This window comes from Ailuropoda melanoleuca, chromosome 17, assembly GCF_002007445.2.
Source record: "Ailuropoda melanoleuca isolate Jingjing chromosome 17, ASM200744v2, whole genome shotgun sequence".
Taxonomy (NCBI): domain Eukaryota; kingdom Metazoa; phylum Chordata; class Mammalia; order Carnivora; family Ursidae; genus Ailuropoda; species Ailuropoda melanoleuca.
Window position 1 is genome coordinate 3,854,834 of NC_048234.1, and position 15,489 is coordinate 3,870,322.

General features: G+C 44.7%; 1 protein-coding gene across 9 annotated transcripts in view; it reads right to left on the reverse strand.

The window, feature by feature from the left end:
• STX8 (syntaxin 8) overlaps window positions 1-15,489 on the reverse strand; it is a 251,809-nt gene that overhangs the window by 213,919 nt on the left and 22,401 nt on the right. For all 9 annotated transcript variants that reach the window (XR_004621730.1, XM_002921144.4, XM_034647060.1 and 6 more), the window contains exon 4: window positions 13,787-13,897. Coding sequence is in view for 8 of the 9 variants with exons in the window: in XM_002921144.4 (XP_002921190.1) it covers window positions 13,787-13,897 (111 nt within the window). In the remaining variant the exon portion in view is untranslated. The remainder of the gene's footprint in view (window positions 1-13,786; window positions 13,898-15,489) is intronic.

Consider the following 15,489-nt stretch of genomic DNA (forward strand, 5'->3'; position numbering starts at 1 on the left):
AGCACAGAAGAGGGAAAATACGTGAATTCTCCCGACTCTGCAATGGCTGTGTCAAGTCTCCTTTCGTGCACCGACCTCTCAACTTCTCTGCCTCACCCGGCTTTCTCCCTGTTCCTATCTCCTAGGCCACGTACGGCCCACAGCACACGATTTAGCACTTGCGTATCAACTCACACGTACCGTTCTCTAACTGGTGCAGGACAGAAAGGGCTCTCCAGAGGGCATGCCATCTCTGGATTCCCCTCTGCGAAGAGCCCTGACAGCACGTGTTTAGCACTGTTTACAAAGCACTTCACAGAAGCATAAACATATGCCTTCATCTACGTTTGTCTCATCTCAAGACTTCACAATATTTGGTAGAGTCGTGATGACCCGCATTTTTACAAAAAATGATGGAGTCAAAACTGAAACCCAGGTTTTGTAATACCGGACCCTTGGCTCCCACCACTGAATGACACATGCGGAGTCTGCAATATGCGGCTTGAACGTATGGAGGGAACACTGTGTGTTACATACAAGGATCAGGAAGAAGGACAAAGTACTCGAAGCCAGGGAGAAACGAACCAATGAGGGTCCCTATGATGGAACCATGGTAGGAGACTAAAATCGAGAGAGGGAAGCCCCAAGAGACAAAACCTACAGCAAAGGACAGGGAAACCTGAGTTCTCTTTTCTCGCTCCCATTTATTCACGTCGGGTATGCTGGCTTCTCTGGGGATCAGTCTCCCCATCTGCAAACCGGCACTCCTCTCTCCTTTCTTACCCCAAAGATTATTATGAGGCTCCAATAATATCTGAAAGTGCTTGGCAAACAGGCAGGAGAGGAAGGGAGAAACAGAAAACCACTTTTAATAAGCCAGAAAATGCTTTTTCCAGTTTCTTACACATTTTCACTTATAAAAAGCCCAAGTTGGAAAGTATTAATAGGCCTTTTTTTTAAAAAAAATCTACATATGTAACTTATGATACAGTGCGTGTAGGTGATTTTGGGATTCTTCTCCCTGCTTCTTCATAGGCTGGAATTTTCTTTTTCAATTCCCACGTGGTTTATATAATTTAAAATTAATACATGAAGGGGTAAGGAATCTTTTCATCTTCCCATCAAAAGTCACAAATACATCAGAGGTTAAGGACTGCAATTCAAAACAAGATACCATTTTTCGCCCATCTGATCAACAAAACCCAAGCAGTTCTGTAACAGGGCTCCCCCATATGGCGCTGGGGGGACTGGGAGGCACTGGGACTTTCAGGAATAGAAATGGCAGTGCCTGTTGAACTTGGGTACCCGTCCCTTCATTCTAGTCACCCCACTTTGGGGATCGTGTCCTACAGAAATAGAAGCCACGTTCACCACGGATCCTGACTGCCACCTTTACTTGTCATAGCAAAAAATTAAACAACTCAGTATCCATCAAATGGGGAGTGGTTGGATGAATGATTACATATTTATATTGTGGAATAATGCAGCCACTGAAAAGAATTTGCTAGATCTAGATTTGGTGGGCTGTCCAGAAATGAAAAAATTACAGAGTAATACGTATAGGACAACTCTGTCTTCATTGGAGAAAAAAAAGAAAAGGAAAGGAAAATGCATATGTATGTTAAATATATTTGCAAATATTTGTATAAACACAGACAAATGTGGGGCAGGAAATCGTCCAAACAGTTAACACTAGTTACTTTAGGATAATGGCAGTGGAGGGAAAGAAAGGGAGAGAATTAATTTTTGGCTACACCTCAGTATGGTTTGACTTGTTATAATGAGCCTGTAACATGTTGGTAATTTGTTTCAGATCCAATTAAGGACGAGTCATTTCCGTAGGGAGGAGAATTAAAGGGAGGGAAGATACTAGGGGTACAAAGATCCACAACATAAGTGAAGACGACAGAAAGTGGTATTGAATGCATCCCCCTGCTTTTAAAATTAAGAGTAGAAAACAAAACTAAAATCAAGAAATGCCAGAATCACACATTTTCCCCCCAGGGTGGGGGGGGGGGAGAGCAATGGAAGGAAAAGATCTAAAGATGAGGAAGGAAGATGACTGAGAGAGAGAAGCAAGAATGGGAGGACAGGCTAAAGCAGGGGTCTACAGTTGCCGAGGGGAAGTTTTCAAATGACAGTTAACAGAGGAAGGGAAGGAGGAGGAAGATGAAGACAAAACAGAAGGGCGACAAGGCTCCTTTGCTGAAGGCGAGAGGCACAAGCAAGCTGAGCAAGCACTCCCCCCTTGCTTTCAAGGGAGAAAAATCCTAACTTCTCAGTATCCACACACTGGGAAGGGCTGAGTGACGTTTTCCTCTGGTTCTGCTGACTCACGTCTCCATCTTGTGGTCTGTTCAGGACATAGCTCTTAGTGTGTGTGTGTGTGTGTGTGTGTGCGTGTGTGTGTGCACGCATACGTATCCATCTGTACGTATATAAGTGCTTACACGTATGTATACTCACACGTAAGTATATATGGTTATATATACATACACTAATAAATGTATCTGTAAGTATACATGTTATATGAGCTTACATTGTATGTGACTTACTACACTTATCCTATATCACATTATATATAAGTATACGTACAATTATATATATGTGTATATATATATACAGGCATGCAGATACTTGTCTGAATGTATAAAATATAAAGTGTATGAATGTATACAGGTACGTATGTACATATTTTTAAGTCCAAGTAGAACATATACACAGAAAAGTCATAAGTGTACAGCTCAGAGATAACTTGCGAAGGGAACACCCCCAGTTGGTCACCACCCTAGCAAGAAACAGAGCGCTAGCAGACCAGGATCTCTTGTGCCCCCTTCTTACTCACTGCTTCCCGCAAAGGGACCCACTTCCGGGATCTGTCAGACCACAAGGAAGTTCTGCCTTTACAGGAATGGAATCTTACAATGTGCTCTTAAGTCAGACTCATCTGCTCAAGATGACATTTGTGAGATTTACCCGTCGTGTGGCATGCAGCTGTATAAATTTTCTGCGTAGTATCACTGTATAAATATGCCCTCACGTATTTACCCTCAGAGTGTAGGTTTCACTGAGTTGTTTCCAGGTAGGAATATTAATAACGCTGCTATAACACAGTCTTATACATGCCGTTGTACCACTCAGTTTTAGGAGATGCGCTCAAACGGTTTTCCAAAGTGGCTGCAGAACTGAGAGACAGTTTTACCAGCAGGGTGTGAGAATTCCGGCCACTCCACATCCAACAACACTTGACCCGTCTGCCATTTAATTTCCGCCATTCTGGTAGATGCAATGGTCTGGTATCATGGTTTTGCTCGGCACCTTCCTGATGGCTAGTTAAGTGGCACATCTTTTCATATGCTCACCAGCAACTGGGTATCCTCTTTTGTGAAGTCCAAATTCTAGTCTTCCGCCTCTTTTTCCCAGTGGGTTGTCAAATCATTTTCTTTTTTTTCTTTTTTTTTTTTTAAAGATTTTATTTATTTATTTGACAGAGAGAGAGACAGCCAGCGAGAGAGGGAACACAAGCAGGGGGAGTGGGAGAGGAAGAAGCAGGCTCACAGCAGAGGAGCCTGACGTGGGGGCTCGATCCCATAACGCCGGGATCACGCCCTGGGCCGAAGGCAGACGCTTAACCGCTGTGCCACCCAGGCGCCCCTGTCAAGTCATTTTCTTACATTACAGGGGTTCTTTACATACTCTGGACCCAACTCGGGTGTCAGATATATGCACTGCAAATACAGATTCTCATTCTGTGGCTTGTCCTTCATGCTTTGTGGTATCTCTTGATAAAAAGAATTTCTTATTTTAAGGAGGTCCAACTTACCATGTGTTTTTTTCATGTTGAATGCTCTATGTGTCCTGTAAGAAATGCTTGTCCATCCCAAGCTCATAAAGACATTGTCCTATGTTTTCTCCTATAAACTCTCATTTCACCTTCCACATTTAGATCAACAATCCTTTTGGTACTGATTTTTATGAAGAGTGACACAAAGGCTAAGATTCTTTTCCTTCCAAATGCATATCCAGCTGACCTAACATTATTTATTGAAGAGACTGTCTTTTCTCCACTACACTTCAGTGCACCTTTGTCATGAGTCAAGTGGAAATATATGTTCAGACTCTGTATTGTTCCACTGGATTATCTGACTATCCTCGTGCCCACATCACAATGTAGCTTTATGGCAAGTCCTGATAACTGATAACATGAGCCCTCATCCCTTTTGTTCTTCAAAATTGCCTTGGCTTTTCCTGGCTCTTTTAAATACCATACAAAGTTTAGAATCACCTTCTTAAATGACAAAAAACCAAAAAACAAAACTGGCTGGGGACTCTAAATGGGTTTGTTCTGAACCTACAGGTGAATCTTGAAAGAGCTGCCATCTTTACAATATTGAGTTTTCCAATCCCTGAACATGGTATATCTTTTAGTTTTTCCTTAATTTCTCTAAACAATGTTATAGTTTGGAGCGTAGAGGTTTCGTGCACCTTTCATTTGACTTATTCCTACATATTTCATGTTTTTAATGCTATAATAAGTGGCATCTTAAAATTTTTTTATTTGATATTTCTTTGTTGTCCAGCTTTCAAAACCTTCTGAGGAGAGAAGCCACCAGGTTACTGCTGCTAACCTGTCTATGGACAGACTACATTCATCACATTTCATGGCGTATCACTGGGTAGCTTTGTCGACTCAATTAATGGTGTGCGATTGCAATGACTAATATTTATTCACATCTCAAGGTCTTTAAATTCACTTGCTTGATCAGTCATCTAAATGGATAATCTTTCTTTCCACTCAGTATCTATTTGGAAGTCGGGCTGCTGTAGAGTTCCTTTCCTATCCATGGAGAGAAAAAAAAAAAAATCTGGACTAAAATGACTGTAGAGATCCATTTGAGTGACTGTCAGTCTTGAGAGTACATCCATCACCAAAAAACTTCAAAGAGCTACTCTGTCAAGTTCTGAGACACTTCCAAGACGTTTAAGAGTATTAGTTTAAACATTCTACTTCATAATCTCCAAGATATCCTGTGGAGCTGAAAAGACAGTGCAGAGAGTCAAGAGGGCATATTATACTATAATTCATGTTAAAAATAAAAGAGGTGAGAGGGAGATCGGAGGTGTGCGTGTGTACGCGTATACGTAGAATCTCTCTGCAAGGACACATTAAAAAAACTGTTAGAAGTGGTTGCCTCTGGGGAAGAAATGAGGAACTCCATGTATGTTGAAGTGGGAGGGAGCTCCAATTTTCATTGATTACTCTTTTGTACAATTTGGGTGTTTACAACATGATGCACCACTTTTAGATCAAGTTTATATTTTTAAAAATTCTGTCAGTTCCCACAAACCACTGGAATATCCCAAAGTGTCAACATTTTGGCCTAACCCTCCAACCAAACTGCCTCTTCCACAAAAGGAGTCACAAAAACCACTGTCATGTGACATACTCAGTTTTTCTCCCCAAGGAAATGTGGTCACTATACACACTGCATGGTGGCTTATCGGACCAGTAGTCAATACAGAAAAATAATTGTACTTAGACAATATATATTCCAGACTTTTCAGGTCAGTCCCTACTCCAAATACTCCCTCTTATCATATGAAGTATCAGTCCATGCATCAAATAAACCTATTGCTTTTCTCCAGACTGTGGAGACGAGCTCAGAAGCTATTACCTCCCAAACGAGAGTTACACAACAACTGACATAAAATGCGTGAGATCATCTGTCTGCAGAAGAAACCAGCTCTATGAAACTGCACAAATGTGTCACTATAAGAACCATGTTGAACTTCAAAAGCGTGTCTCCTAAACCACTTCAGGCAGACAGGTGGTAGTGGTAAATATCCCCACTTCCTTAAAAAGTGAATCGAAGAGTTAAAGTGATTATCTAAGTTCCACGTGAACCTAAATAAAATCACCCAGAAGGCCAGTGAACAGGAGAAGCAACGGGAGATGAAGGTCCTTAGTGAGGTCACAGAACTCGAGAACCTTCCATGTCCGGGATCAGAGGACACCTCGAGATGTAGTGAGTTAGCGCTTCTGGAAGAGCTGTGGGGGAGGGTTGATGCAGTCATTACGGCTTGTCTACCCCATCTCACGAAGTCTCTTCTCACTCCTTATCAGAACCTTGATTCTGTTGAAGGCTCCACTGCTCAGGGAACATGAGCCCATCCTCAGTTTCAGCTCAGGGATACATGTCTCCTGGGCAGACCCAAACCAGTCATGGCAACTCCATTCTTCCATGGTTTTTGGCATAACCTAGCATATGATGCAAGCCCAGCCTAGTTCTATTTGAGCCAGTTTCTCGATTGGGAAGCTTCCAGGAACTGCTTCCTTTCTCTTAAAAACAAATAAGTAAAACTGGAAGATATAAGGGAATAAACAGAAAGTCTAGAAACAATCAGAGCAGTAAGAGAGTGGTTATGATATTAATAGCGTATGAACAGCTTCCATATAAACGACAACCAAAAAGCATGATGGCATGAATAAGTGAATTTGAAACCACCAAAAACACAAAATACCTAAAAATACATTAAAAACCAGAAAGGTACAGCTCACTTGAAGACATTCTGAAAGCCCTGAAAAACAGCTTGGCCCAATGGAGACATGTTCCCGTAGAGGGAGAGTCAACATTATAAAGGGTTTCAAGATTTAATGGAATGCCAATTTTTAAAAAGTGATTTTTCTCTTTTTAAAACCTTCTTAAAGGTTTAAGTCCCTTTTAAAAACTGGGTTAGCTGATTCTAGAATTCATGTTTTTTAAAAAAAATCAAAACTCTTAAAAAAGAAGTGGAAGGACAGGAGGTGACCCCAAGCATATATTAAAACGTGTAACAAAGCCTCAAAAGTAAAAGTGCTAGCACACGAGTAGTCAGAGAGACCCCCAGAACACACCACAAGTCCAGAAACAGATCCAAATATATATATGTATACACACACAGATCTACGATATTACAAAGCTCATCATCTCAAAATTTGTGCAAATGGATCATTCAAGTCAGTAAAAAACAGAGTCAGTCAAAAAACTAGGATAGCCACGTAGGAAAAAAAGTGGGATTCATACTCTTCACCAAATTAAATTCCAAGTGGATCAAGTATTTAACGGTTATGAAATAAAATCCCCAAAGTATACTAAACAGAAACACAGGAGAATTTCCTGATAACCTTGGTTCATTATAATTATATATAATAACTACAAAAAACTCCACTAAGAAATAACCATCTTCATGTATTAGATTGGAATAGGAAGCCAGAGTTTAATTAATTAAACACCATCTCTGGGGCAGACTGTGTGGAAACAGGCACTCGTATGAACGGCTAGCGTAGGTCTACACTGGTTCTGTGAGAGTTACGAGTGTATACACCCTCTGAATGAGCCATCCTACATGCAAGAACCTATCCAGAGACAGACTTTCCCACATGTGAACTCCCTTCAGTGTAAGGTTATTCACCGCCATCTTTTTGTAGCAGAAAAAAGTATATGTATTAAGTAGATAGGCATACATATAAAATACATGTGTAATAGACCAGAAATAATACACACATCTGTTAACAGGAAGCTAGCTGAAGAAATTGTGGTACATGCACATAATGAAATATTATAAAGCTATAGAAACAAATGACAAAACCTGCTGGTTTGGGAAGCTCTCTAATACATTTGATTAGGTGACCGAAAAGTGTGGTAGAATGGTATGTATCATTTGTGTAAAGGACGGAGGGAAATACGGAAACATATTGATATTTGCTGGTATATGCTTAAGAGAACTTGGTAAGGATATGTCAATGATTTGTAACAGTGACATATATGTCCAGAAGTGGGGAACCTAGCGGGAGGGAGGCCTGTCCCCCAATATCTTGTTAAGTGTTTTTTACATTTCTCAGCCATATGAATATACTTATGCAGGTATGCATTCTTTAGCTACTTCCTACTTCTAGAAAAGTAGGTTGCTCGTGTGTTAATAACTTGAAGCAACATAAAATATAAACCAATGACTCTTTAGGAAAGATGCAAATCATCCTTCTTGTAACTCAGGCTTTAATTTGAAATAAAACTTGCAGTGACTTAAAATGGGGGAGGGGTGCTCGTAATGTAAAATTTCATGTAGGCTTTTTTTTCGCCCGCCCTGGCTTCCGATACAGTGACACTGAGGTGAAATACAAACTGGAGGTATCACACTTTTTTTTTTACCGCTCAAAGACGGATATCTGAAATCAAGTGTAAAGTTCACGCTCTAAGAAAATGTGAACATTCCATTATCATCGTTATTCTTTTGATTTTGGCAATCGGTCTGCTTACTACTATGCTGTTCCTGACACACAACTACCATCACGACATCTAAATAACTTCCTATTTCCTATAATCCTCAGTATAGCTGGTGGTGTGAGGATTAAAGCTTAGCCAATTAGCCACCCACCACAGCTGAGTTAATCACATAATCTTTGAGATGCTCACCGAGCAGTGGAGTATGCAAGGATTTTTTTTCCTCTCTTTCTCCAGACAAAGATTTTAACTAATTGTGAGACTCCACAATGCTCTCAGATAGAAAGGGCAGCAGGATTTAAAAATCAGAAGCTGTCACTGCTTTCTAAGTCACAGCTTATCTTCTGAGAGACATTGTCACCCAGAGACTTCTTTAACAAGTTTCCGAATGCCCTAAATTAGTCAACCATTGCTTATTTAGACCGCGGTCGTACCTCAAGGTTTACTGCTCTTGAATAATGATCAGTTAATCTGTAAGGTACAACTTAGATTCCATCACATGACAGCTCTACATTCAACGGCGGGATTGCCACATTAATGTCCGGTTCAAGGAGATGCTAATCCAAACTGAGGTCTGACAATCCTCTCTCTCCTTAATAAGGGCCACATATGAAGAAGAAGGGAAAGGAGGAAGGGGAGGGGCGGGGGACCCCTGAGAGAGAGGAGGCTAAGGGTTCGGGGTACAGGCAAGAGAGAAGTAGGGGTCACACAAAGGAAACCGGAAGCGGAGGGAGAGGCAGGGGCTCCCCATGATCTCAGGCTCCGGCTGCCGGTTATCACGGGGGCTTTGAGATACTGATGAGCAGATCCACCCCAGGTCTGCCACAGCGAGTGTGTCGTGGCGGCGGTGTGGCATTAGTGATAGACCGTGCCACAGAGAGCGTGTCTATCAAATGTTGAAGGTCTGATAAGGCTTTCTGGCCCATGTTATTTCCGCAGGTCATGACCCAAGGCGAGGAGGGCATGTGCCACCACCCAGCCCCCCGCCCCTGCCAGTGATAATGCGACCCCGCATTGACAGAAGCAAACAAAATTGCTGGAGGGATCTGGAGATCGGAGAAGTAGAAAAAACACTGGAGGAGCCCAGAACCAGGAATCAGCCATGGGGAGGGCGGAGGGAAGTCTTTGTGAGTCAGACAAAGTGACTGGCAGAGAAGGGAGTGAGGGTTCTCCAAAGATGGAGCCGAACAGTCCCAGATGGCCAGTAGCAGGAATGACCCGGCATCCTGACAGTCAGGAGGCAAAAGGACGAGCTGAACTGTGAACCCGAACTGCTCATGTCTACATCCAAACGCAGATCCTCAGAAGGCTAGTGAAAGAATCATTAGGGTACGAGAAGTTGGGGAGGGCCGGGGAGGCCTCAAGTGTGGGGATCAGGGGTACCGAGGGCAAAAATAACACTCCGACGTAGACAGGTGAGTGAAATCAAAGACCTGAAACACTGACTTCCAACCTAAGACCATCGACTTCTAGCCTAGACTTAGACATCCTTTCATTCATACGCTCACCAAGGTACTTATTTCCTGCCCCTGGCGCGTCTGCCATGGTGCTGGCTTCCCTGCTGAGCTGGGTCAGTGCCACCTAGATGTCCCTCTCACGGCCCGTAAGCAGATTTCCCAGGGATTTCCCTACAGAGTATTTGAGGATGCCTTTATCTAGCATACATCCTCTTCTCATTGATCACATCCTCCTGGAATAGCTATGGGACTTGCACTGCTGGGACTGAGTTCTGGGCTGAACTGTGTCCCCACAAACATTCCAATATTGAAGTGCAAAAACCTAGTACATACCTCAGGACGCAACATATTTGGAGACGGGCTCTTTCAAGAGGTAACTAAATTAAAATGAGGTCGTTAGGGTGGGCCATCATCTAGCATGACTGGTACCTTTAGGGGGAATTTGGACACTGGCGCACACACCGAGGAATGGCCATATGAAGTCAGCCAACTACACACAAGCCCAGGAGAGAGGCCTCGAACAGACCCCCTACCATGGCCCTCAGAAGGAACCACCCTGCACGTGACTCCTTGGTCTGGACTTCTAGCCTCTGGAACTGTGAGCGAAGACATTCTGGTAATTAAGCCGCCAGCAGCTCTAACAAACTCACACAGACAGGCGTGTATGCACACATTCCTGTTGGCGGGGGGGGGGTACGGTGGGTTGAAAGCAATCCTGGCCCAATAAGGATTCACCAACAATTCACCTTCCAGGCCACCTAGCATTACCTTTCCTCGGTTTACCTGCACTTCCTTTCTCCATGGATGTCAGTACTCCCACACTGGCTTCTGAATCTTGGCTAGCCCCGTGCCACCCGGAATGGACCACTCTATCCATTCTGTTCCATCCATTCCTACCTTCCCCAAATTGTCTTCTCCACAGTACTTACCCACTTCTAACAGAATTCTTCTGGGAGCTGATTCTGATCTATTCTAGACTACTGTTCCTGAGCACACAGACAAGACACAACAATATACATCCTCCCTTAGCTTCATCCTGAGATCCTGCAGAGAAGCCTGGCTGTACCCCAATGATCTCAACCCCCCAGGGCCTTGGTCATCGCTGCTTTGTGATTCCTCCTCAGTGTGGCCCCTCTGTCCCCATGCCACCCCAACCACTCCCCTACAAGCAACACCTTTAGGCCCACTGTGCGGATCAGCCTTAGTGCGAGGAGGAGGCAGGCGTAGTAGGACTTCAGACGTCTTGCCCAAAATACCTCGGCCGCTAATCCGCCGACTACTCTAAAATTCTCCCATCCATCAATTTACTGGGGCCCAAGGAGGCTTCAGGTGACAGAGCTACAGAAGATAAGTCACTGCCAGCCATGGATTGTGTGGCTAGAATGCATGTGCGACCATTTGCTAATAAGACAACGAGCAGCAAGCCGGGCACTGAGGAAAGGGGACATGACGAGATCTGGAAGAGGAGAATGGGCAGGCATGCTAGAACAAGACTGGTCAGTCGGGGAGGCCAGGGGTGGGACAGAGGGGTGGGGAGGGGGGAAGCAGGCAGCCGCGTGAGCTCCCTCCTGGCCCAACGGTGGAACAATGAGCCAGAAAGAACATCTTCTACTTGTAAAGGTTTTGGGGTTCACAAAGCCCTTCGCACACTGATCACCCCATCTGGCCCTCACGACAATGAAAGACAGACAGCACACATACCCGCACTTCAGGGTCAATGATTCTCAAGCCCAGATGGCTGGGAGAACAGCAAGCCACAGAGCTGAGTGCTGACGGAGTCCCGCCCTTCTCATGGGACAAGGGTGAAGAGTTCTCATCTGAAGATGCTCACATCTGGGTGAAACCCGAACTCTGAGACTGATTGGTGTTAGAACCTTGCACAAGTTTCCTGACCCCTCCAGACCCCACTTTCTCTAGCATAAAATGGACATGTGCTAAAGACGTCCCGAACAAATATGCACGCGGAGCTCAGCACGTGCCCGGCACCCCGAAAGCACGCAGCAGACGTGAGCGGGCAGCCTCACGCTGGACTGCTAACCCAACCCTGCAAGGACACAGTCCCGACACTTGTATGCCTTTTCTCTTCTCTCTCTCTCTCCTCTTTTTGCTTTTATAAGCCTCCTGGGTGAGTTGGATGCCAAGTGCCGCTGTTAAGAACAAAGGATAGAGAGCCGTATTTCTCAAATTGTAAGGTGCATTCAAATCACTTGAGGATCTTGTTAAAAATGCAGATTCAGGGGCGCCTGGCTGGCTCAGCGGGTAGAGCAAGTGACTCTCAACCTCAGGGTCCTGAGTTCAAGCCCCATGTTTGGCGTGGAGCCTACTTAAAATAAATTTTTTTTTTAAATGCAGATTCAGAAGGTCTGGGGTGGGGTCTGAGATTCTGCATTTCTTTTTTTTTAAGATTTTATTAATTTATTTATTTATTTATTTATTTGACAGAGCGAGACAGCGAGAGAGAGAGAAAGAGAGAGAGAGAGAACACAAGCACAGGGAGCTGGAGAGGGAAAAGCAGGCTCCCTGCTGAGCCAGGAGCCTGACATGGGGCTTGATCCCAGGACCCTGGGAACATGACCTGAGCCGAAGGCAGCTGCTTAACAATTGAACCACCCAGGCACCCCAGATTCTGCATTTCTAACACGCTCCCAGGTGGTGCGCAGGTCACACTTTAATAACAAGGATACAGAGACGATCACAGGAGAGAAGATAGGTGACAAGCCAAGAGGGGCCTAGAAAACCCACAAAACCCATGAAGGCCTAGTACATAAGGTGGCCCCCTCGGCATCTTTAAATGACACAATGAAGAGCAATAAGCAGAGCCTGGCACATAGCAAACTCTTGGGCGGGGGTAGCTATCACTGTCCGTCACGATCACTACCTCCTTGACCACAAAGCAGGGGTTTGCAGACGCTCCCCATGGCCTCTGCACTTGACTCTGCCTCCTGAGTATGCCTCTGCTCGCTTTCTGGACTATAGGGACCTCTTCCTTCAGGGTAAAGGCCCTTCCTGACAGATGGCACGGACTCTGTCCATGGGTCGCCTTGCTCATGTGGCCGATTTCACCCGCCCTGGACCACCACCAGAGAAATATCCCACCCACCCAAGGCTTCTCACAAACCCTGCCCAGGACAGGTTACAAACCCTGGATCACATGCTCCCGAGAGGTCCAAGGCTGACAGGAAACTGTTTCATCCCCCTCAGCTTGCCCCAGGGCAGTGGTCTGCAATCCCGGCTGCCTATGGGCCTCACCTGGGACCCTCCTTCCCCCACCCGCAACCCCCCCCTCGACTGAATCATCTGAGGTGGGGCCTAGTAACGCGTGGCTAAAGGTCAAACACCATTGCCCTTGGGAAGCCATGCTATTCCTGACCGGGAACTCCGCAGAAACAAGCTCCTCTCCAGAATGAAAGCCTCATCCCTAGCAGGGAAGAGGGAGAGAAGCGAGTTTCTATCCTAAGTTCATGTCCTTCTGTGATGGTCCCCACGGAGGAGTTCTGGAAGCAGGGGGAGGCCAGTTCTAAACACGTAACCACACAGGGTCCGTTAACCCCAACCCTGGAGAGCTGGACGGCTTCTCCGGGTCTTCCTAACAGGGCTGGGTACAGGGTGGCTGTCCACCATGTTGGCGTGTGAATCACTCCTGGGCACAGAACGGGCAAGAACCCACCTGCCCGACTCCCCTACCTTCATGAGCCACAGACGACAAGTCTTACAAGGACACAGCTTTCTAACATGCCAGTGGGGGAAAAAAAAAACCCAGCTCTTTTCCCCCCACAGATGAGTACATGACTTCAGGAGTTTAAAAGACAGCTAACATAACAGAAAGCAGGCAAAGAATGCAAAGGAGATTTGCTGACATCGTCTGTGCTCTCCCCAGACATTCTTCCCTCAGGATGGGATTCGGCTGAACCTACCGGTTTACTAAATTGAGAACACTGAGGAACACTAAACTGAAAGAAAATGACAGACACTATAAAGGAGCTGAGTATATTTTACTAGTTAAATTAAACCATTCAGGAAACAAATCTGCAATCCCTGCAAACACATCTTTACCCACCACGCAATCCCTGTAAAATGAAAACGTCCTACCTGATAAGATCCGGTTCTGCACCCTCGTTCTTAAAGGAGGCCACAAGCAGTCTCTCTCGAGTTACAAGTTCATCCAGCAGGTTCTGTCTTCGGTCTCCTTCAAGCTGTGTTCTGCAGGCACCTCGTTAAGGTCCAACGGTGGGTGGGTTACCTCAGTTTACCTATTCTGTTAGTAAGTGAGCCCTCCCAGTCGGCTGTAACCATTAGACTCTAAGCACTCATGGCCGGAAGAGGTCTGAACTGTTCTTCTTCTCCTCCTGCTCTGACCTTCGACATCGCAGAGCTTCCAAGTAAAGGACCTTGACAGAACCAGAGCAGGGTTCTGAAACAGACCCACCGCGGAGAAATACAGCCGGGAGAAAGCACCGTCCTCCCAGCGACCAACACTGAAATGATTAGTCCTGTCAGCAGAGCCATCTGACTCGGATTCCTTGGGCTTTGAGTTATAGGTGCCAGTGTTCAAGGGTGTTTTCCTAGACATTAGTACCCTAAGACACTCTGTAAGGAAGGAAAGAGGTTCTCTATACTGCCTTCTTTCTTCCATGTCCATGCCTGTTAACACACCTAGAACAGATTTTGTAAAGTGCTACTCTATGCGACAGATTTGCTCTAAAAGGAGCTCCCATCAGTTCATTATTTAAATACCCGGCATGATATTTGACTCTAAAGACAATTACAAAGAATGAAACGGATTTCAACGTGTTATTCTAGCAAGCATGTTAAACCAGGAGCCCAAAGCCTATAGTCTGGCTTTGAATGCTATCTATAATCTGGAACCCCCTTTGTGGATCTCTGTTTCTTTAAATGCAATGCCAGATAACAGATAATCGCTAACACCTTTTCCGACACAATTCTTGAGTTATGGTTAAAAAAATAAACTGGGGCTAAATCCAGAGTTTTCTGCACTAGCTTTCTTGAAGCAAGCTAAATGAGTTCTAGGCTCAGTGAGTGTGTGTGTGTGCTTGCTCATGTGTGTTTAAAAACAAAATAAAATGCTCAGGGAGAAAATTTCTGCCGTAAAAAGAACAAGGGGAGAAAGCTAACCGATCCTTCTGAAAGGACATATCGGACACAAGACATAAAAAAGTAAGTACACAGAAATAAGCCATCTCAGCACATGGATTTTATCTGGCTTTGAGTTTTTTATTAGATGGCTTTTGTTTTATTGGACCTGAAACTCTGGTAATCCAGAGTCACCCCGGCCACAAGACATTAGTGAGACTGCTGCTTTAGATTTAGAGACATTTTTCTATTTAAGAGAGGGATACCAAACGCTGCATGGAGGCCCAAAGTATTTCCGAGAAATTGGCAAAATCAAGTACTAGCATCACCATTTCCTGCGGGAGGTGTGGGACCGCGGCCCAGGAAATCTACAACTTCTGTTGCTGATTTTGAATAGAAAGAGCTAGCTTGCTAGTAAAATAATTTTTAAAAAAATCCATAAAAAAGTTCCCCGGTAACAGACAGCAGTTGGTAAAATCATAAATCCCCAAACCAACGTAGCTAACCTGTGTCAGTGGCTTCAGATATTAAAATAAGTGAATAAATAAATGAATGCATTCTCTCAACATTCCAGAACGCAAGCACGCTTCCCCAAGGAAAATCGCCACCACTGCTCTTCTATTTCCTGTATGTCACCAAGTACCCCACCTTGGAAACCACGAAGCGGCAACTGCAACTAAGAAACAGTGGGCTGGGTGCCG